The 23,592-nt window shown below is 35.6% G+C and overlaps 1 protein-coding gene across 1 annotated transcript in view; it reads right to left on the bottom strand.

The window, feature by feature from the left end:
• Positions 1-489: 489 nt before the first annotated feature.
• Positions 490-23,592, bottom strand: part of LOC114649345 (kinesin-like protein KIF13B) — a 664,407-nt gene continuing 641,304 nt past the window's right edge. The window contains exons 38-39 of the mRNA XM_051924704.1: positions 18,355-19,186; positions 490-4,864 (exon numbers count right to left, since the gene is read on the bottom strand). Coding sequence (XP_051780664.1) covers positions 4,725-4,864; positions 18,355-19,186 — 972 coding nt within the window. The 3' untranslated portion in view covers positions 490-4,724. The remainder of the gene's footprint in view (positions 4,865-18,354; positions 19,187-23,592) is intronic.

The raw sequence follows: 23,592 nt of genomic DNA, 5'->3' as shown, positions 1-23,592 counted from the left end.
CTGAAGAAAAAAATAAATTTAATCCATTTTGGAATAAGGCTGGAACATAACAAAATGTGGAAAAAGTGATGCGCTGTGAATACTTTCCGGATGCACTGTGTGTGTATATATATATATATATATATATACACAGTATATATTATATTTCATATATATCTACTCGCTATATATAAAATCCTAAGCCTAAAAGTGCAACGATTTTGTGTCTTATTTTAAAACCTACATATATATGTTTGGTATCATTCTTTTCACAATTTATCGAACTTTAATTAATGCAGGAAGCCTACACTTAAATCATTTAATGATTTCTTCATTTCATATCAATATGGTGGCATACAGAGTCAAAATTATGAAAATTGTGCCACTGTCCAAATGATTATGGATCTAAATGTAAGTATACAGCTGTTTTTAATGCTACTGTAAGAAGAATGCACTTATTTGTTTATTCAATTTATTTATCCAATTACAATTTAAATATGCAAACAGAAACAATGATATAAACATTTATAGAATATACATTTATTTGGATTTCAGCAAAACATTCAAGTTAAAATACAAAAATGAAAATGAATTGATTATTTTAAAATTTTATATTAATATGATACAAGATAAACACACAAAAATAAGTTCCAGGAATTCCAATTAACCATTCATAAAATTATATTTATGACAAGATAACTATAAAAAATGTTCAAGTTCTAAAAAAAGGACCAATTGACTTTTGTGTATTCAGGGTAAAGAGTTTCTCTCTGTCAAATGTACAAGGACAATAAACGATTTGCGCTTTAAACTGGACCACACTTAAAATAAGTCTGCTCTCTTGCATTAACACATTTTCTCGTACAACTTAAATTCTACTGAATGACAGGTCTCCTTAAGAATATTCTTTTAAGACACTTTCTTTTGGATCATGTCATAGTTAAATGTATTATACTAGGTAACTAAAGGCCACTGGTTTTGACATGCAGGTTACATACTGGTCTTCAGTATATGATCACATTAGGCAAACTTTCAGTAACTGATTTCGTGACAAGTTAAAAATGGCTTTTATCCTGCTCTTTAATCCTTAGTGCCATTAAAAGGACTGCCCATGAAAATCTCTCCTATATTAAATATAACAAACGTAAAAGTAAAGTGAATTCTATGGAACTGTTTGTGTGCTGTCTGACATTTCAACAAGTATGTAAGGAGTGTTTCCTTTAGTGTGCAATCAATTTTCCCTGTTTCAAATGTGAGGAGTTGTATCTGTACAGCCTCAATACAGCTTGGAACACTTGCAGAATGCATAAAAGAAAAATTAAGCTGTTGTGCTGGATCAGCACAATTTTAAGATCATTTATATCAGTGTTTCCTTTTCTTGGTTTACCAAAGACAAAAAGCTCACAAATAATTGTCATATTAAGTAAAAAATGAGATTGAATATTGAATATTATGAGCAATAAGCTTAATATTCATTATTGGCAAACTAATCTAAGAAATTATAAAGTACTAGGGAGCCCCACCCCATGCTCGCCAACCCCCGGGTCTGGTTAACCGGATATACAATTTAAAGAGATTATTTTCATTTCATTCATTTTTTATTTCTTGATATTTGCCAGTAATAAAGCTGTAGTGAATGAGTTATTCAACCAACTTCCCCCCCACCCCTGGGTGCGCTACGCATCAGCCACTTTGTGTCTCTGCCCCTTGCATTGTGAAGAGAGGTGTTGAAGGCACGCTAAGGAAATGTGGTCGCTCCCCGGAAGCCCCCTCTTAATCAGTGATACAATGAGAAACAAATACATTTTTTTAACCTGCTCTATGCTTGATCAGCTGGCCTGCTGCTGCTTGTGCCGTGCTGCGTGATCTGCATGTTGTGCGGCGTGTCGATCATTTAAACGCCTGTACAGCAGCTGTCCTTTTTTTTTTTTAAATTTTATTGATTTTATTGTAATCATTCCATACAAATAGATACATTTTTACAAAAAAAAAAAAAAATAGGATTGAAAACAAATCAACCCCCACCCCTGAGAAAGACAGCATGGCCAATGGAGTAAAACTAAAAACAGTAAAAATAAATAAATTGAAGAGTTTAATAGGCGGATACAGATAAATGGAGAAGAAAAAGAAACAGGGAGAGAATCTACTTCCTCCGTGTTTTAAGAGGTTATTCTAAAATATTATTGAATAGATCCTGCCAGGTTTTGAAAAAGCAGCTGTCCCTTTTGTCTCACTTCCTTGTCACGCAGGACGTTAAAGTGTCTCAGAGAAGATCAATTCTCGACCCAAGATTTTTTTATTATAATAGAGAGACAATGTACCACAACAATAATAATGTGTGAGAAAGCAGTCAAAGTAGTATGTAAATCCTGCCTAGGGTTTTCCTTGAAAACCATTCGTACAGATGCTGTTGGATTGGACTGAGTGATTTCATGCATGTGTTTGTATGATTTAGTGAAGGGGTTGATGGTTCTGAGCATGGAATCTAGCTAGAGAAGTACATTTTCGCTGCATGCAGAGTTTGCTTTGTTTTGTTAGCGTACTTCAGTAGTTTGCGCTGTGTCAAAAACATACAACTGTCCATATCCCGGAGAGGCAGAAGCATTAGCGTATAGTGGAGAGATTTGGTGATAAATGTGCCTGTGTATTTTAAAACGTATGGTCCGTGGCCAGGAGGTTGAGTTATCTGTGCACCCATGGAAGCAAATACTAGAGAAGAGTTGTATTCTCGAATGTGCTCACGATAATTTTTAGCTTCTGATGTTTGCTGTGTAAGAAGCTGTTGTAAAGACACAGGTGTCTCCCGCAAAGGTGGTAAAACTGTTTTACTATTGTGGCAGCACCTTGAGTACTTGTTGGATGTATTATGCTCAGCAGGCCAGTATAGTACATGACATGGAAGAGGACAAATAGGAATCAAGAAATGCCGTGTCAGCTGCGTGTGGGCGGGACCGGTTTTGAAGTGGAAGCAGGACGAACCAGAAGAGAAATATATATAAGAGATGTGGAAATATGGACCAGCTCTTTGTACTAATGTGGATATTTTGTCATATGTGGGGATTTACAGGTTATCAATCCTGTCTACACTTGTACTATTAACCTGCAAAAGGTTTATACTTAAGTATAAATGAAGCATCTTTTAAAACGAATTGCAAAAGTATGATATTTATGATTTATCGTAGCATGTAATACAATGCCTATACTTGTGGAACAAGAGTTAGTCATGATTTTGTATTATCTGTTTACTGGTCTGTGAGGAACTATACCAAAGATGTGACCATTCTCTGTTTGAGGCAAATGTTTCTCTTCCAGCCTTTTCTAACAGCAAGTGACCTACTTTCTGCATCCTGAGGAAAGGAGTCTTGGACTGTAGTTCATAAGTGAGAGCTGAAGGAATAATAAAACTAATCAATATTACATTGTGGACACTGATGATAGTATTGAATCAGATAGTGGTCACTAAGTGATTTCCCGGTGAAAGATGTTAATTTACCAGTGACCATATAATGAAACTACAGATGCAACCCCAGGCTTACTATAATAATAATAATAATAATAATTACTTATAATAAGATAAAGGAACTTGATAGTTTGAGAGAAGCCAGGTGAAAAGACTAAGAAATTATTGAGGATAAATATTAGCCAGTCAAATGGGACTGTACCTGGGCCAGACAGTATCTGATAATTTCCCCTTTAGAAGTAGACAATGTTGCTGGTCTTCCTGCCCTACTCAGCTGCACACTACCATTACTGTTTCACACTTCCAAGGACTTGGGTTTGAAACACAGCCTTGGATTTCTGTGTTCTATCATTATCTGTTTGGATTTTCTCCAATTAATGTTTTGTTTTACAATCCAAAAATGTTGTGAGAAATTGAGCAAAATGGCACCTTTTATTGGCTAACTAGAAATATTATGATATGCAAGTTTTCAAGGCAACTCAGGCCCATTTTTTAGGCAAGATGTGATTTGCCATGTGATAATCTTTCTAGTTAGCCAATAAAGGTGTAATTTTTCTTAACTTCTCACTACATCCATAATGGCTAACATGGTACAATACCCTAGTACTACAGACATATAATCCAAATATGTGAATGCTAGCGTGATTAGTTGTTTTAAATTCCTGAGTGGGGGTGACTGCTGATGTGCACATTAGCATTATCTGCAAGGGTTAGATATTACATTTAAGTTTGAAATTAACAAAGCAGAATAGGTTTTAGCTCAAGTTTCCTGTAAACTATAATGAATAAAGTAGGTTTATAAAATAAATGAATGAATTATGTGAATAATAAAATCCCAGAAATAAAAAAGAAAGAGACTAATAACATAAAATTTTGACAATTGTTATAGTTCCTATAAATTATTTCACTTTATGATATATAATTCCTGATAAAGCTGACAGCCCTATGATGATCCTTTTTTTTCAAGCTAACTGATACACGCAGAATTACAGTAATGCTGACTAATTGTTAAGAGATTTGAAACAGATTAAAATTAAGTAACATAAAGAGACATTTATGCCAAGATAACAATGGCAACTCTTTACAATATAAAACTATAACAACATAGTTTGAGAAAATGAGCTTTTCAGTTTTTATTGTGCTCAGATAATTATGTTCTATTACAGTGAATTCTGTCAGTTATTTATTTATGTCTTCCAGTTTGCAGTTTTTTTTTTCCTTCTTAAAACATACTAATTGATTCATTCATAGTGTGAGAAACTGCAGCAGTTCTCGACTGGATCCCTTAAACACTTGTATGAGTAGAATCCTCGCTTTGTTGCATGTTGCAGCTGGCTCGATTTACTCTATCTGGTCTTACCAATACTCCATGTCCTGGTTTACACTTAAAATATTGCTTCCCAGCATCAAAACCATCATTTTTACCTGGAAAATAAAACAAGCATTAAAATAAGTAACTGAAATTAAAATAATTGCATCAATGATTCCTAAGTACTGTACATTTGAAAAGAAAAAATTAAAAAAACAAATTTAAAGGAAATTATTGACAGGCAAATATGGTCCAACACTAACGGTAAACAGCGTACATTTTTAAAAAAATTGTAAAAAATAAAATACCAACATGTACCTATCTTTAAGTTTAATGAACAAGGGCAATCCCAGTCATTGCCTTGTGCATCCCATGTTTTCTGGCTCACATTAGTACTAGCGTAGGACAGACTGGCTTTATCCATTTTGCCAGGCTGAAGCCCAAGTCTTGGCTTGGCAAACTGCTGCCAGACACTCTTACTGCCAGCTAAAAAGCCTCAGTTGGCCTGACTGGGCCTCGTTATGAAATGCAGGTTCTACGGCCTTATCTCATAAGATGATAGATACCAGATCCTATAACAGCCAGGGACATCTCTGTTGAAGTCGTGAAATGGACTCTGAACTAAGGCTTAACCTGTCCATGGCTGCTCATAGCTGATATGGTGTGGCTGAAACAGAGGTTGAAGCAACCCCTTTACTATAATTACTATAGAAGGCAACTGTGCTGGACTGGAAAGGTGGAATACTCATCTGTATTGGAGCTTGGACAAGGCTGCCATTAGTCCAACATGAGCAAGAGAGAGAGAGAGAGAGACTGTAAATAAACCTTGCTAATGATGGTCGCTAACCACTAGCTGACCTAGCAGGTGTAACCTTACTAGCATCCTAGGATACTTTGTGTAAAACCCACAAAAAACTGCAGTACCATCCTCAACCATAGGGTGAGACAAAGAAAGACCCCCTGAACAAAGAAAAAACATCCTTCCATGTGTCTGAAAAAGCCAACCAGGAAAGGAACAAATCATTTCTCACCTCAAACCATAAATACAAATTATTTTGATTCAGAGAACTATTAAGTGTAATAGTTGTAACTGTAAAACAGGACAAAGCTAGCTAATGAATTATGGTACTGATGAAAATGTAACTAAAAGGTAATAACCTTTTGAAGTATAGGTTTTCATGCAGTGTTACACGTTTCTCCCAAATCCGGTTAGAAAGTAAATCAGCATTTCACATGCATGTATGCTCTCTCTCTCATAAACACACACAAGGAGAGGGGGAGATGAATTGGTGATAAACCAGAGTAGAGGTTAGCTGAACTGAACAAAGGATGAATTGAAAAATCAGAATTCATAAGCTATTTTCTTTTTTCTACAAGAGAGAAAAAGATCTAAGTCTAGAGATAGAACTGATAAAGTTACTTGCCTTTCCCTATAGATGAGGAAAAGTTAAACTAACTCCTGTACATGAATTGTACAATTGTCTCTTCATATTTTGGGCGTCCCATTACCTGCATTAAATTCTCGTACCTGGATAAATTACATTAGTCTCATTCCTACACTAGTAATGTAAATTGTGTCTACGTTAATTTAAAATAACACAGATAATTTTTTGCTGGCTAGATTGCCTGTGTTTCGTGTTTCTCTTACTGGCGTAAAGCCACTGTCTGTAATAAATACTAAGTCTCCTGTCAATGTACCTGCACACATATTCAGAGTTTCCTGTACCTGCTGGACCCCATTGCTGCTTGTATGGGCATACCTGTTAGTTCCTTAAATATAAAAGCTGAATGCCAGCCACCATGACCACAAAGCTAAAAGATACAACATAGGTTTGACTTCTAAAAGGTTTGCAAAGTCAGACTGACACACTAAGTTTTCAGTTTAAGTTAATCATTTGCAGCTGTAATCTTTGCAGTTACCAAGATCTACAGTAATACAGTAATCCCTCCTCCATCGCGGGGGTTGCGTTCCAGAGCCACCCGCGAAATAAGAAAATCCGCAAAGTAGAAACCATATGTTTATATGGTTATTTTTATATTGTCATGCTTGGGTCACAGATTTGCGCAGAAACACAGGAGTTTGTAGAGAGACAGGAACGTTATTCAAACACTGCAAACAAACATTTGTCTCTTTTTCAAAAGTTTAAACTGTGCTCCATGACAAGACAGAGATGACAGTTCCGTCTCACAATTAAAAGAATGCAAACATATCTTCCTCTTCAAAGGAGTGCGGGTCAGGAGCAGATAATGTCAGAGAGATAGAGAAAAGCAAACAAATCAATAGGGCTGTTTGGCTTTTAAGTATGCGAAGCACCGCGGCACAAAGCTGTTGAAGGCGGCGGCTCACACCCCCTCCGTCAGGAGCAGAGAAAGAGAGAGAGAGAGAGATAGAGAGAGACAGAGAAAAACAAACAATCAAAAATCAATACGTGCCCTTCGAGCTTTTAAGTATGCGAAGCACCGTGCAGCATGTTGCTTCAGGAAGCAGCTGCACAGAAGGTAGCAACGTGAAGATAATCTTTCAGCATTTTTAGACGAGCGTCCGTATCGTCTAGGTGTGCGAACAGCCCCCCTGCTCAATCCCCCTACGTCAGGATCAGAGAATGTCAGCGCAAGAGAGAGAGAGAGAGAGAGAGAAAAGTAAGTTGGGTAGCTTCTCAGCCATCTGCCAATAGCGTCCCTTGTATGAAATCAACTGGGCAAACCAACTGAGGAAGCATGTACCAGAAATTAAAAGACCCATTGTCCGCAGAAATCCGCGAACCAGCAAAAAATCCGCGATATATATTTAAATATGCTTACATATAAAATCCGCGATGGAGTGAAGCCGCGAAAGGCGAAGCGCGATATAGCGAGGGATTACTGTAGTGCAATTACACAATGTAACTCATGTATGAACATGAATTATTTGTTGTCCTTTCCTATGCATAGGTAAAACCTACCATACTGCATGGCCCCAACCAAGTTACTATTGTATATTTCTTGCTGTACTGCAGGTTGTTTGGTGCTACTGTATGATTTTTATTGCTACTATTCTGTTTATCTTGTACCCACTTGTATAAATATGGAAGAACACAGGAAAAAAATGATATCAAAAGGATATATTGCACAAGAATACAGTAATTTTCCCCACTTACCACCAAAACCCCTCTATATTGTCACAGTCACTGATCATACTACCTCCTAGGTAGATCAGTTCTTTGACACTATCTCACCTCCCGACTTCAGGCGCAAAAGATCAGCTTTATATCTCCATTTGGAGGTACTTCCAGTGCAAAATCAAAGAAACACTTTTGGGTTCAAGAATTCTTACTCTTACTTGTTTCTTGGTGGGCCCTGGCCTTCTCTATAGACTGCCTTTCCCCTGTCTATAATGACCATCCTACTTCTCCAACCTCACCATTTTTCCCCCTCAGGAATGCCCTCAGAAAGTTTTATGTACTTCTTCCAGAGCTTCCTCTGGTAACACCAGGTTTCCCTGCGTTTCATAGCCTTATTACTTCTTAAAGGTCCAGGCCTTCTTTTCTTCTCGGCAAAGAGCATCTTACCATGAATTTCAGAGCTTTCCTTCTGTTGCCATCTTAATGTGTGGAGAAACATTTCCAGCTTCAATGGCATTTTCCACAATATTTTAGATAATCCCCCTAGATTAATCATGTGTTTCGTGTGTGTGTGTCTGTGATGTGCATTTTGATTTGAATTAGATTACACAAACTGATGAAAAGTGTATTTTATTGGTGCTGAATTCCATTCATTTTCTGAAAATATAATTAAAAGCTCCCATTCTTAACACTGCTTGAGATTACCTACAGTTACTCTATATGTAACATACAGGTGTAACATAGAAATACCGTCTTTTACCCATACTGCATCTAGATGACATAATAATAAAGACGTTTAAGAAAAGTGCGCATATGCATGAGGTAAAGTTACTCAAATGATGAAAACGTTTGTCAGTATAGAAGTTTCTGAAGGTTCCAATGGCAAATGCATTTCATTTGTTAATTTTTTATACTTTCAGGATGGAGGAAATATATAATTGTAAGGGCCAATTTTAGAACATGAATGTTGATTTCACACAAGTGTTTGCTTAGCTACAATAGTGTGTTTTATATAATTTATATAATATAAATGTTTTATAAAACTACATAGATAATGGAAGAGTTTGTTTTATCTCCTAATATCTAATATACTAATAAAATATTCTTCTAAATTTTGCTATATATCTGAGGTAAGAACAGAATAATCTTTATCAGTTACAAATACTCAATGCTCAAATCTTTCTAGTAACTGCAGAATTTTGGAAATATCACAAAAACGTGGCTACAATCACTGTTTTGTAAGGGTATATCTGTAAGGGTATCTATCTCAGCCTTTGTGTCTTCTCCTTTGGTCCCATATTCTATACGAGTGCTGTAAAACCATATAACTTTTCTATTTAATTGGAAGTAATTAAAGGACAATAGTACATAGAATAAAGCAAACTAACAAGAATTACACAAGGATTTCCTCTCCAAATCAGTATGAAAATTTGTTTAGCCTAAGAAGTTGTACAATCTTATTCAACTAGATACTCCAAAATGACACCAAGTCAAGATCTGAATGTCTCTACAGTTTCACACTATTAATTTATTCCATGTTTCTGTCATTCTTTGTTTGAAGAAAAATTTTAACATTTGTGTGAAATACACCCAAAACAAGTTTCTAACTGTGTTCCTGTATTTTTGTTGAAGAATTTACCATAACGTAAAAGCAAATATCCACTGTACTCATTAGATTACTAATTGTAAACATTCAATTATGTCTTAATTTTTGTTCACCTAAACTGAAAAGGTTCAACTTCTTCCATCTTTTCTCAAAGGTCTTACTTACCTCCCAATCACAGAATCAGCCTAATCAGTTTTTTACATATTTTCTAGCATTTCTTTTGATAACCTGGAGAAGGTTGAAGAATGTAAAACATTAGAAAAAAATGCTTGACGAGAACAGGCCATTCAACCCAAAAAAAAATCACCAGTCTTATCCCCCTAATTCCTCCAAAAGTCGAGTTTTGTATGTCCCTGGGGTCTTATTGTCTGCAGCACCACTTGGTAACTTATTCCAAGTGGGCATACAGTAGTTCTCTGTGTGAAATGTACCCATAACAAGTTTCCAACTATGCTCCCATGTTCCTGCTGATCTCATTTTAAAGTAACAATCTTAATCCACAGTACTAATTCCTTTCATAATTTTAAAATCATGTCACCTCCTAATCTCTGCTTAAACTGAAAATGTTCAACTCCTTCAATCTTTTCTTATAAGTCATACCCTGCAGTCCTGGAATCAGCTTAGTCACTCTTCTACAGACTCTTTCTAGTGCTGCTATGTTAAAACTGAAATAGACTACTCCAGGTGAGACCTCACCGGTGTAGTAGAAAGCTTAAACATAACCTCCTTTGACATGTACCCCACACATTGTGCTATAACCTATTATTCTGCTAGGCTTCTTAAAGGCTTTTTCATAAGGGGTACTTTCAAGTTTCAGATCTCCTATTGTGCATTCAAATTTAGTATTTTTACTTCCCATGTGTGATACCTTACATTTACTTACATTAAAATCTTGTCTGCTACAAATCTGCCCAAGCCTGAATGCTGCTCAACTCCTTCTGTAATGATTCAAATTAAGTTTAAATTATCTGCCAATCCACCTAGCTTGGTGCCATCTGGAAAGTTAACCATCTTGTTGGTTATATTGCTATGCTAATCCTTTATGCAAATGAAAAATAGCAGTGGCCCAGCACTGTCCCACAAGAGATAACACTCTTAACATCACTCAGTTCTGATAGCATTCCTCACACCATCACCTTCTACTTTCTGTGTTTCAGCTCATTTTTCACCCATCCACACACTACACCCTAAACTCCCACTTCTTTTCCCCACACCCCAACCTGTCTTATTGTACTTTATCAAGTGCTTTCTGAAAATCAAGAAAAATAATATCACAGGCACCGCTCTGATCCCTTTTGAGTGGTGTATATGCTAATGACTGAAGTGTTCACAATTATGAAAGGAATTAGTATAGTGGATTGATAATGTTGTGGTGTGACAGATGTACCCACCAACTTTTTTTAGGGGCCCCTCTCTCTAATTTCTCCCTCCATAAATCAGCATTGAGCCTGCCATTTGATGATGTCTAGAGCAGGTGACGCGATAGCACATGGTCAATGCTGGGTCTCCTTACTGTATAAAAAGCACATGGGATCCTGCTCTTAAGTGTGTTTATATAATAAATAATTTTAAAAAAAAAACTTGCACTTTTATAAAGCTGGTCCTGACTATACCAATTTCCTGCGGGGCAGTCCGTCCTACCCATATTAGAAATGCTGATTACAACTAAAAAGAAATCAGTTGCAAGATCTGAGGCATTCATAAAGGTAAATAATATCACATGCACCACACTGATCATATTGTTTTGTTGCTTCCTCATAGAATTCCAGCATATTAGTAAAACACAATCTTCTCTCTCTGAACACATGTTGACTGTTCAGTAAAACTCCTGATCTTGCCATGTGCTGCTCAATCTTATCTTTAATAATTTCTATATTAATTTACCTTTGATGCACATTAATCCTACTGGCCTATAGTAATAATAATAACACATTTTATTTATATAGCACCTTTCCCATGCTCAAGGTGCTTCACAGAGTCTTACAAAAAAAAACCAGCTGGGTATATTTAACATTGGATACAAATGTTTTCCTGAATAGAACAATGAAACAGATAACAAAGCATTAAATAGAATAAAGGACAATAAACCAGAGTAAAATACTAAATTCAATACTAAAAGAAAAACCTAACAAATAACCTAATTTGTGATATAACAGACACACAAATTATCCTGAGCACCTGGATTGAGAGGTAAACTGAAAGAAAGGGCAAAATGTTAAGTTAAAAGCCTTCCTAAATAGATGAGTTTTAAGTTGTTTTTTGAAAGAATGAATGGAGTCAGCTGATCTAATTAATTTCGGGATGTCATTCCAAAGTCAGGGTGCTATGGAGCTGAAGGCCCTGTCACCCATAGAGTGCAGGTTAGTGTGAGGCACAAGAAGATTACCAGAATCAGAGGACCTTAGAAGGCAAACAGGAGCATAGTGATTTAGAAGGTCACTGATGTAGTCCGGTGCTAGCTTTGTAGGTTATTAATAGAATTTTATATTCAATCCTTGATACCACCATTCAACTGAAAGACAACACCCTTGTAACTTCTGTTTTTCACAAACCAACAGACAGACGGACCTACCTGAAAAGTAGGTCCACCCCAAGCATATAAGGCACTCCATTATTTTCAGCCAAGCAATATGGTACAATCGTATTTGCTCAGACCCGACAGACCGGGATAAACAACTGCAGGAGCTCAGACAAGATTTCATCAGACAAGGTTACACCCCCAAAACAACCAACACCCAAATACGAAGAGCTACTGCCATACCCAGAAACAGCCTTCTGGAATATAAAAACAAAGACAACAAGAACCGCATCCCCCTTTGTTGTCACCTACAACCCACATCTTGAAACACTTCGAAAAATTATAAAAGAATTTCAGCCAATACTAAACAATGACCAAACACTGAAAAATGTATTTCCTGAACCTTCCCTCCTGGCATACAGACAACCACCAAACCTTCAGCAACTAATTGTCCGAAGCTTCCTAAGTGAACCAACAGAAAATGGCACATCTCCATGCCTACAGAAAAGATGCAAAACATGTGCCCACATTTATGATACAGACCGTATAGTTATACCACACTGCCGACTTGAACATCACATAAAGGGATCATTTTCCTGCAGATCATCTAATGTAGTCTACCTAATTCTCTGCATGAAATGTCCTGACACTGCACTCTATGTGGGAGAAATTGGACAAACATTCCCGCCAGAGAATGAATTTACACAGGTTCCACATTAAACATGGCAACACAGATGTTCCTGTAGCGGCCCACTTCAACAGCCATGGACACTGTGAGAGGGACTTTAAAGTCACAGTGCTTATGGGCAACTTCAAAACACAGCTTATGCTAAAATTTAATACATTACAACATGGCTTGAATAAAGACAAGAGTTTTATGGCCAGATATGAGGATTGTTTACATCTCTCAGAATGACAGACAACCTGTATACAGATCCACATTGTTTTGAAAAACTCATTACAAACTTCAAAAGACTTATTTGGACAGTTATCCAAAGATCTTGACCATATATTATTCTTCTCTCTCTTGTTAAATTAGCCCTAGCCTGAATGAATCTATTAATTTTTTACATTTAAAATTTCTCATTTAAAGATTTACCAATGTTGTTTCTTGTCCTAGCGTGTGTATATAAAACCAGGGAACTCCAGTTTCTGTATTACATCTTGCCTGAAGAAGGGGCCTGAGTTGCCTCGAAAGCTTGCATATTGTAATCTTTTTAGTTAGCCAATAAAAAGTGTCATTTTGCTTGGCTTTTCTCTACATTCATAATGGCTAACACAGTACAACACCCTAGTACTATATTCAATCCTGTAAGACACAGGGAGCAAGTGAAGGTGAAGCAGGATGGGTGTGATATGCTCACTGTTGCTGGTTTGTGTAAGGACTCTTGCAGCAGAGTTTTGAATCAACTGGAGCTGTGATATAAGATTAGAAGGGGCATCTGCCAGCAGCGAGTTACAATAATCGATGCGGATTGTGATAATAGCATGGATAAGTTTCTCAGCATTAGAAAAGGAGAGGAATGAGAAAACACGGAACATGTTACGGAGGTGAAAGTAAGAAAGTTTCTTAATGTGGTTTATGTGGGCGGAATCAAAAATGACACCAAGATTCCTTGCATCTGAAGAAGACCTGAGAAAATCACCGTCAAGAGTGACTGAAAAGTATCTTATTTTCTTAAGTAGCGCTTTAGTGCCAATTTGCAGGATTTCAGTTTTGTTGGAATTTAATTTTAAAGAGTTCGGCTCCATCCAGGTTTTAATTTCACTGAGGCAAGTTGTGAGCTGAGAAAACTCTGCTGAAGTTGCACTTTTGACATTGAAATAGAGTTGAGTGTCATCTGCATAAAAATGATAACCCAGTCCATAGCTAAGAAGTGTGGTAGGGATGGGGATTACATAAATAGTTGGCCTCAACTTACAAAGCAGGTCATTAACAAATGCTGATGTGAGTGGTGAAAATTTAGAAAAGGAGCTGGATGGAGTGGGAAGACAGGGAAGGATATACAGTAATCCCTCCTCCATCGCGGGGGTTGCGTTCCAGAGCCACCCGCGAAATAAGAAAATCCGCGAAGTAGAAACCATATGTTTATATGGTTATTTTTATATTGTCATGCTTGGGTCACAGATTTGCGCAGAAACACAGGAGGTTGTAGAGAGACAGGAACGTTATTCAAACACTGCAAACAAACATTTGTCTCTTTTTCAAAAGTTTAAACTGTGCTCCATGACAAGACAGAGATGACAGTTCTGTCTCACAATTAAAAGAATGCAAACATATCTTCCTTTTCAAAGGAGTGCGCGTCAGGAGAGAGAGAGAGAACAAAGCAAGCAGTCAAAAAAAAAATCAATAGGACTGTTTGGCTTTTAAGTATGCGAAGCACCGCCGGTACAAAGCTGTTGAAGGCGGCAGCTCACACCCCCTCCGTCAGGAGCAGGAAGAGAGAGAGAGCCAGAGAAAAACAAAGTCAAAAATCAATACGTGCCCTTTGAGCTTTTAAGTATGCGAAGCACCGTGCAGCATGTCCTTCAGGAAGCAGCTGCACACAGAAGGTAGCAACGTCCCTATCGTCTAGGTGTGCGAACAGCCCCCCTGCTCACACCCCCCTACGTCAGCGCAAGAGAGAGAGAGAGAGAGAGAGAGAAAGTAAATTGGGTAGCTTCTCAGCCATCTGCCAATAGCGTCCCTTGTATGAAATCAACTGGGCAAACCAACTGAGGAAGCATATACCAGAAATTAAAAGACCCATTGTCCGCAGAAACCCGCGAAGCAGCAAAAAATCTGCGATATATATTTAAATATGCTTACATATAAAATCCGCGATGGAGTGAAGCCGCGAAAGGCGAAGCGCGATATAGCGAGGGATCACTGTAAATGGATGATGAATTTATGTCAGTTGAATTATTTAGATCTTTAATTTTATTGCGGAAAAAGTGGAGGAATTTTTACACAGACTTCAGTAGAGGAGGTAATTGAGCCAGATGCAGGTTGAAGTAATTTATTAACTACAGAGAACAAAACCCTTAGGTGTCATAGATAATAGCTCTGAAGTATACCATGGAGCTGAACGCTTAAAGAAAACCTCCTTATGTTTTAAAGGAGCTGTTTTATCGAGTGCTGAATGAAGGGCTGAGTTATAATGGTCAACAAGACTATCTAGTGTTGATGGAATAGGTGAAGACAGAAAAAGATCAGAAATGAACAGAGGGACTGATATTTTTAAGGTTTTGGAAAGAAATTTGACATTTACTAGTAAGAGGAGGGAGAGGTAATAAGACAGTGAAAAGCACTGCTTTATGGTCAGAGAGTCCCAAATCACTGCTATAAGTGTTGCCGACAGATAATCCAGATGTGTAGATCAGATCCAATATATGACCACCAGAGTGGGCGGGAAAATCAACATGCTGCACCAAGTCAAAACAGTCCAGTAAGGATAGGAATTAATTTCTCAGTTTACATGTAGTAATGTCAATATGGATGTTGAAATCACCAAGAAGAATGTCTCTCTGGGAAAGTGAACTTAAGTGGGTTAATAATTCAGTCAGATCAGATAAAAAAAGACACATTGTATTTCGGGGGATGACAGACAACAATAAGTAAGACAGGACCAGATTTTTGTCACTTGTATCTGTCCAATCACCCTTTTTATATAAAGGAATAAAACTTTAAATTTTTGAGTCCATTAAAATTTACCCAGTGAGCACTCACTTTCTAAAAATATGTGCAAATACACTTACTTAATCCCTTGAGGTTATCTTGTCCTGGTGATTTATTAGGTTTTAGCCTATTTAAACTGAGCAGTACTTCTCACTGTACAGTTTCCAAATCACTCAGTACTTCTTTAGTAGTCCTATTTACTGCTGGGAGTTCATCCAGTTCCTCACATGTGAAAACCTTACAAAAATGCATTTTTACAGCATTTGCCATTTCATTGTACAGTGGAACCTCGGTTCACGAACGTCTCGGTATACGTACAAATCGGTTTACGACCAAAAAGTTTGCCAAACTTTTGCCTCGGTTCACAACCACACACTCGGTATACGAACAAGCCAGTTTCCCTTTCGGTTTGTACATGTTCAGTCTCTCCCTGTGCATTTCCTGTGCAGCGAGCAAGAGAGAGAGAGCGAGAGAGCGTGACACACACACACACACACACACACACACACACACAGGCAGCGCGAGAGAGAGAGAGACAGACAGACACACACACACAGGCAGCACGAGAGAGAGAGACGCACACACACAGGCAGCGCGCGAGAGAGAGAGAGACGCACACACACAGGCAGCGCGAGAGAGAGAGAGAGACGCACACACACACACAGGCAGCGCGAGAGAGAGAGCTGGACGCATAAGGTAGGAAGGCAGTTAAAGAATGCACTGGGCTTGATTTTGTTTTCACTTCTGTTTACAGCGATCAGTTTATAGCGTGCATTGTTGCAATGTTAGTTTTCTTGGTGGTTTATTAAATTATGGATTTTTTCAAATGTTCATTTTTTTCCCTGTCCTTAAAACTCATTAAAAAAAAGTGCTTTTAGCCAGCAGTTGGTAGCACTATAGCGCAAACTATTGCAGTGTTAGTTTTCTCTGTTGTTCAAGGTTTTCTCAGTGTTATTCAATGTTTTTACATTTAGTTTACTATTATGCTGTGCATTCTATGGTTTAATTAACTATATTTGTGCTTTAAAAAATATATATATTTACATACAGTTCGTATGGTCTGGAATGGATTAATTGTATTTACATACAATCCTATGGGGGAAATTGCTTCGGTTCATGACCAAATCAGTTTATGACCAGAGTTTTGGAACGAATTATGGTCGTGAACCGAGGTTCCACTGTATATTTTACCTGTATATTTATATTTTGACCTCTTATTATAACTGATAAACTTAACTTCCAATTTTACTACTAAAATCTGTGGTGGGCTGGCGCCCTGCCTGGGGTTTGTTTCCTGCCTTGCACCCTTTGTTGGCTGGGATTGGCTCCAGCAGACCCCTGTGACCCTGTAGTTACAATACAGTGGGTTGGATAATTAATGGATGGATGGATGACTACTAAAATACTGAAAGCATCTCTTTGGATCATCTTTCATTTAATCTTCAATATTCCACTCTAACTGCCTTTTAAACTTCCCTAATATTCTTCTTAATGGTTGCCCTCATGGTCTCATACACCCTTTGGTAAGCATTACACTTATTAGTCTTATACACCTTATATATATCTGTTTTCTTCCTTTGTAGCTTCTTTTTCATCTTCTTATTAATCCATTGCAGAGTTTCTTTTTTTATTTTTTTATAATTTGCAGCTAATTACAAATTTTGGGATGTAGCAGTACTGCATTATTTATAAAATGTTTTTTTAAAATGGTTCCACTGCTCCTTCACTGTTTCTACAATTAAAACCTTATCCCAGTTTATACAGTAGACTTTACTGTATTTGTTCAATATATATTGTACCCAATGCAAACTTAACTGTTGTAGTTTTTGCATCCATACTCTGCAAAAACTCTGAGAATCATATAATATTATGGTCACTGGACCCTAGTGATTCAATCACCATCACACTAAATTCTATAGTGATTATTACAAAATGCTTAATCTAGACAGGCTTCCCCCTGCTTTGTTGCTTCAACATACTGAGTTGAAAAACATTTGCTGATTATGTCTAAAAACATCTGCTCTTGTACTCCGCTACTACAAGGTTATCCCAGTTAATATTCGGGTAGTTAAAGTCGCATGGGACTTTAATTATAGTCTAAATTGCACATAGAATGTGAAAAACCTCATGAGCTCACAAAAGAGCAAGTTTTTCTTTTTTCAAACATTATACTTTACCACTGTTCACCATAGATGCCTATTCTAACAAAAGCATTATTATCCCAGTTATGTGTGAAAACATGTGAATCAAAATTTTTATTGGCCTTCACTACAAACTCTCGGTCACAGAATCAGCCTATTCACTCTTGTCCAAACTTTTTCTAGCGCTGCTATGTCTGTTTTGTAATATGGAGACCAAAACTGCACACAGCACTTCAGATGTAGCTTCACTACAGTGTTATATATTTTAAATCTAACCTCTATTGTGCGATATAACCTAACATCCTATTAGCCTTCCTGATTGCTTCTGTACAGTGTTTGATTATAAACAATGATAAAATTTACTAGAATTTCTAGGTCCTTTTTATAAGGTGTACTCCCATTGTGTACTGAATGTATCGTTTTATTACCTATATGATTAATATCTTCCATTTACATACATTAAAATGTATCTGCCACAAATAAGCCCAAACTTGTATGTTGGCCAGGACCCTTATGTCCAACTAACTTATTTAAATCTTACTCTCGTTTAATCATTAGAATAAGAAACAACATCAAACTTACCTGCAAGAACTTCCAGCTCAACACCAACCCAGATTCCTTCGGCAAATTCAGTGGGTCCAATGTAACATACTTTTCCATTTTTATTGTTTCCAATGGTTACAGATATGTCTTTTTTTAGCCAGTCTGGAACAAAACTGCTGTGACTGTTAGAGACTTCCAATAGCTTATCCACTTGCGCAGTTTTTACTTCAGATTGACATTCTACAGTTTGGAAATTTTCAGTCGTAGTTACTAAAGATGAATCTATTTTCCTTTCACTCTTTACATGCAATTTATCTGACACAAAACTATGTCCAGATTGTGTGAGATCTTCCCCTAAAATTAATGAGAATGACTTTAAACCTGATGTCTTTACTTTTGTGATCTTAAAGGGGCTGGTGGTTGGCAAATTAGATTGAGACATGCCTTGTATTTGATGAGGTAAACTTTTTAGACATTGATTTGTTGTTTGTTTCTCTCTGATATCCCTACAATTAGAAATATAAGAGGTCTTCCTTTTTGTCACTTCTGATGTATCCTTTTGGGGGCTAATGTTTGTCTTTAGATTTGCCTCAGTATTAAAGTTTACCAAAGTATTACTTTGATGTGATGGTTTAATTTTATCACTCAGTGCACACATATTAGATAGAAACCTGCTTTCTGGTGAAATATTTAAATTATTCTTTACTATAGATTCTTCAGAATGTGTTGTTTTTGAACAATTATTGCCAGGATAGTCTTCAATCTGGAAGCTGTGATGAGAACCTTGATCTTCAAGACTACCTTGATTAAGAGGCTCTTCTGTGCTTGCTAAACTAGGATCGACATTGGCCAGACTCTTTTCCTTGGGAGCCTAAAAAAAAAAAAAAAAAAAACATAAATGTTTATAAATTTACATCTGTTGTATGTATTATAATACAAATTAAAACAGCAACAATCTATAACCACAATACAGAATTTCAAGCAGTAATGTTAAATCAAGTCAAGGTAAACAAGAACAACTGTATCTATGCTAAATCTGTAAGATTGGTTATTCGGTATGAGGTAGTTTGACTTCAATAGAAGAGATTGACATTTTGATTTCTCCCTTACTTGGCGCAACTTTCTTCCCAGCCATCTCTCCTCCTCGTCTTCATCTATGGAATGAAGTTTTGGTGTCACTAACAAGGTTTTTAGGCTTGAGAGAGGTAATCTTATTCATAAGCAGAGATAGGGGTAATTTGGTACAATGTAACCCCTTACATCAAAAGAACCCACCATATGTTGCTCAACACAAGATGTTATTTCATATCATCAAGATGAACACTAAATGAGTTTATTTTACCTATTTCTTTCTTTTATTTATTCATTTCACCACCCAATATTTTTTCTTCATTTTTCTCAAAATTGTTCTGATAATTCTTGGAACATCACAACATTATAAGTATTATGATGCATTGGCCTTTCGGCCCAATAAAACTCACCTATCCTAACCACCTAATTTCTCGAATATAACATCATATAGAATTTGGAGGCCCCTTAAAGTCCTACTCTCTACAAGACTACATGGTACTTTGTTCCATTGTCTATGCTTCTCTTGTGTGAAAAACAACATTCTAAAATTTGTGCAATATTCATGCCTAATGAGTTTCCATCTGTGTCTCTGTATTCTTGTTGGTGAATTCATTTTAATGTAACTGCCTGGATTCACTGTACTAATTCCTTTCATAACTTTGAAAACTTCAATCATTTAATTTAACCCTAATTGCTTTTTTTAGTGCTGTTATATTCCTTTTTTACTTTCTTGTACACATAGTATAGAGAAAGAATAGTAATCATGAAAAAATTAGACCGCGAGATTTTGATGAATCTCCACATTTCATGAGATTCTGAACACGTTTTGACCATTTTTGCAATTATGTATGTGTGAGTCTGTGTGTATGTATGGAAACATGACAACCTGAAAAAGCTTTGAGCTAGATATTTTCAATTTGGCATATGGGTGTTAAATAAAAATGTTTTCTATCAAATTTTGGGCAACATACATCAACCGGAAGTGGTACTTTACGTGAACAAATTTCAAAATGGTTTAATCAACAATTACTTGAAATTTTATATCATCGTTAGGGTAAGAAACACATACAGTTAGTGTTGTGTTGTGTTAAAAAAATGCTTTAGTTGCCTCACATTTTTATGCAATCGTTTTGTTCACCCCACTGAATTAAAGCTGAAAGTCTGCACTTCAACTACATCTGAGTTGTTTCATTTAAAATTCATTGCGGTAATGTACAGAACCAAAATTAGAAAAAAGTTGTCTCTGTCCAAATATTTATGGACCTAACTGTACATAATAGAATTTCACCTTAATTGGATAACAGGAAATGATATCTTAACAGGTATCAGCGCTATTACATATGCATTACTACCATTATATAAATAGAGGTAAATAATTTACATTTTATATGATCATTAATTATAAAATTTAACCTTGATCAGGTGACTGGAAGTGGTATATTACTGACCACAAAAAACTTTCAGATTTGAAGTTTCAGATAAGTGAAATTTATCTCATAAACAAAGATAAGTGATAGAAATTTTGTAAGAAACACATAGATATATAGTTACTATAATCAGACATCCGGAAGTGGTATCTACTTTACCTGAACAAGTATAAGGAAAGTTGAGTGGAGAACAATCCAGATTTTGTATGCTTTATGTGTGGTGCTTTACAAAAGACTGGCAAATTGGCATTCATTAATGCCCTTAACAAAATAACTAACTATAGTTAATATATAGAAGTATACTTCCTACTTTTGGTATGGATCATTGTGACACATTGGTATAATAAAAGTTTACTGTATTGTCAGATTGACGTTTTTATGGGCATCAAATTTGTGTCTAACTTTTTTTACCCAGAATTAGTGATTTTCTAGAATTTACTCCACCACTTTGATTGACTGGCCATATTTCAATATGCTTTCTTGGCAGTTGATTCTGTGATTTTGTTGAAGGTTTATCTGTTATCTGTTAAACAAATTATCAGATTTCGACATTTAGGTACTTGTTACTGTCTTTCTTAAGGCAAACTGTGTTCCACAATTGTTTTGAACTGTGGTTTTTTGAAATTTACTTTTTGCTTTTTTTGGTTTTGTTCTTAAAATACACTGCTTTTAGTTATTTAATAGTGTTTGTGAAATTTCCTTCATTGTGCTGGTTCTGAATTTCCACGAAAGGTTATTCATTCATTGGTAAAATTACACAACTTGGTGTTTGCATGTATTTGTGTTCAAAACTTATTAATTATGGTTAGCTACTAAAGAACACTAACAGTTGGTAAGTTTGCTTTTCATTGTTACACGTTATTTTGTCAACGAAAGAAATTTGTTTAATCGGTATTTATGGTGGCTGTTTGAACTAATTTAATAAATTATATTACAATGAATGAAGTCAGAATTTTTTAAAATATAGATATTTCAAATTTAAAATTTTGAAATTTACATACTGTACCTTTCTGATTTGCGCTACACATTTACTTCTTTGTCCTTACATTAATTCCACAAATTATATTTCATTTATGTTTTGAACTGTCATTAATTTTGTACTGTTTGTAAATTAATTGACATTTCTCCTCATTTTCCGTATTTTTTGGATTGCATGAACTTTTTTTATTCTCTACATTTAATTTTTTATTCGAAAATGAGAGTTAAAAAACAAAAAGCATCGCAAAGGTAGAAGAAAATTAATTGCATACACGCTTACGCTCTGATTTTTTCATATAAACAGAATGAAAGAGTAAAAGATAAAATAATATATAATCTTTATTCATTTTATTTATTTTATAATTATTATTTATATTAATTATTCATCTTATTTAGTAACAGTTTATTAACTACATTGCACGTTTATTATTTTTAATTGTTATTTAACTTATCAATAATGCAAAGAAATTACATGGTACAAACACAAAATAACACTGTAATTGGAAATTTATCTAATCAGGTAAAAACTATCAAATGAACTTCAAATTTGAATAGTTACATGTTTTGTTTCACAAGTTGACATATTCATACAATTATTATATAATCTCTATGCATACGAGAAAATCGAGTGGAGAACACTCTAGATTTTCTGTAGCTTAGAAACCAAAACTGCATTCACTATGTCAGATAAGGCCTCAATAGTACATTATATAGCTTAAATATAACCTTCTTTGGCTTGTACTCTATCTACGCTTATAATGTAACATCTTGTTAGCCTTAATGGTTTTTGAACACTGTCGTCATGTAGATATTGGTAAGTTAACTAAGACTCTTAAGTCTTTCTTATAAGGTGTACTTTAAAAGTTACAGACTTCCTAATGAAGGCTTTGAGGTTTTACTTCTTACATGCAATAGCTTACACTTACAATAAACTTATTGTCTCTAGATTATTTTTCATTGTGCTAAGTTTGGTATCTTCTGCAAACTTAACCAGCTGGTTATTTAAAGTATACCCTTATCCAAATTGTTAACATACATGATAAAAAAAAAGAAGTGGCGCCAGCACTGATCTCTGAGAGGCACTATTCTGCGCCCAATTACACAATACACTTTTTTTGGCTTATTGTCTAACCTTTCATGTGATAGTTTATCAAAGACTTTCTGAAAATCAAGATATAAAATGCCATATGTCTTCTAATAATATACTTTTGTTGCTTCTTCACATATTTATACAGTATAATGGGATAATAACATAATAACAAAATCATTCTGTGCAAAAAATAAAATAAAATAAATAAATAAATTTGAAGTACTGTATATTTAAAACATAATTTGAGCTGAACATGTTAATTTTCCTCATTCTTAATGTTAGTTGAGGAAACAACCTAAAATCAAGTATTTGCTACAGATTTTTTTCTTATGCCTCCAAAATCACCTAAAATTTCTAGGTACAAGGTTAAAAAGTTGCATTTTTATTGTCCAGAAGAAAGAAAGTTGTTGTTTAAGTGCTTTTTTTTTTTTTACAGAAATATGCAAAGTCTATTGTGTTGACCAGGTAACAGGTAAGTAAATGGGAAAGAATATATACCCTTCATTTATTAAGACAACAAAACTTACTAGTCTTACAAATTTTTGTGAAGGGCTATTAGATATATAAAATTAAAGTGATGCAAACTAAACCCTAACTTTATGTCTTGAAGTTCAGTAGTACACCAGCTGAATGGCAGTGAGGTCATTTGATTTTTGAAGTTGTCCTTTTGTGCAAGTGAATACAAATTTCTTGGGGATACAAAGGTAGAAA

Source organism: Erpetoichthys calabaricus, chromosome 3 (assembly GCF_900747795.2).
Source record: "Erpetoichthys calabaricus chromosome 3, fErpCal1.3, whole genome shotgun sequence".
In the NCBI taxonomy this organism is placed as follows: domain Eukaryota; kingdom Metazoa; phylum Chordata; class Cladistia; order Polypteriformes; family Polypteridae; genus Erpetoichthys; species Erpetoichthys calabaricus.
This window is presented reverse-complemented; position numbering and strand designations above follow the sequence as displayed.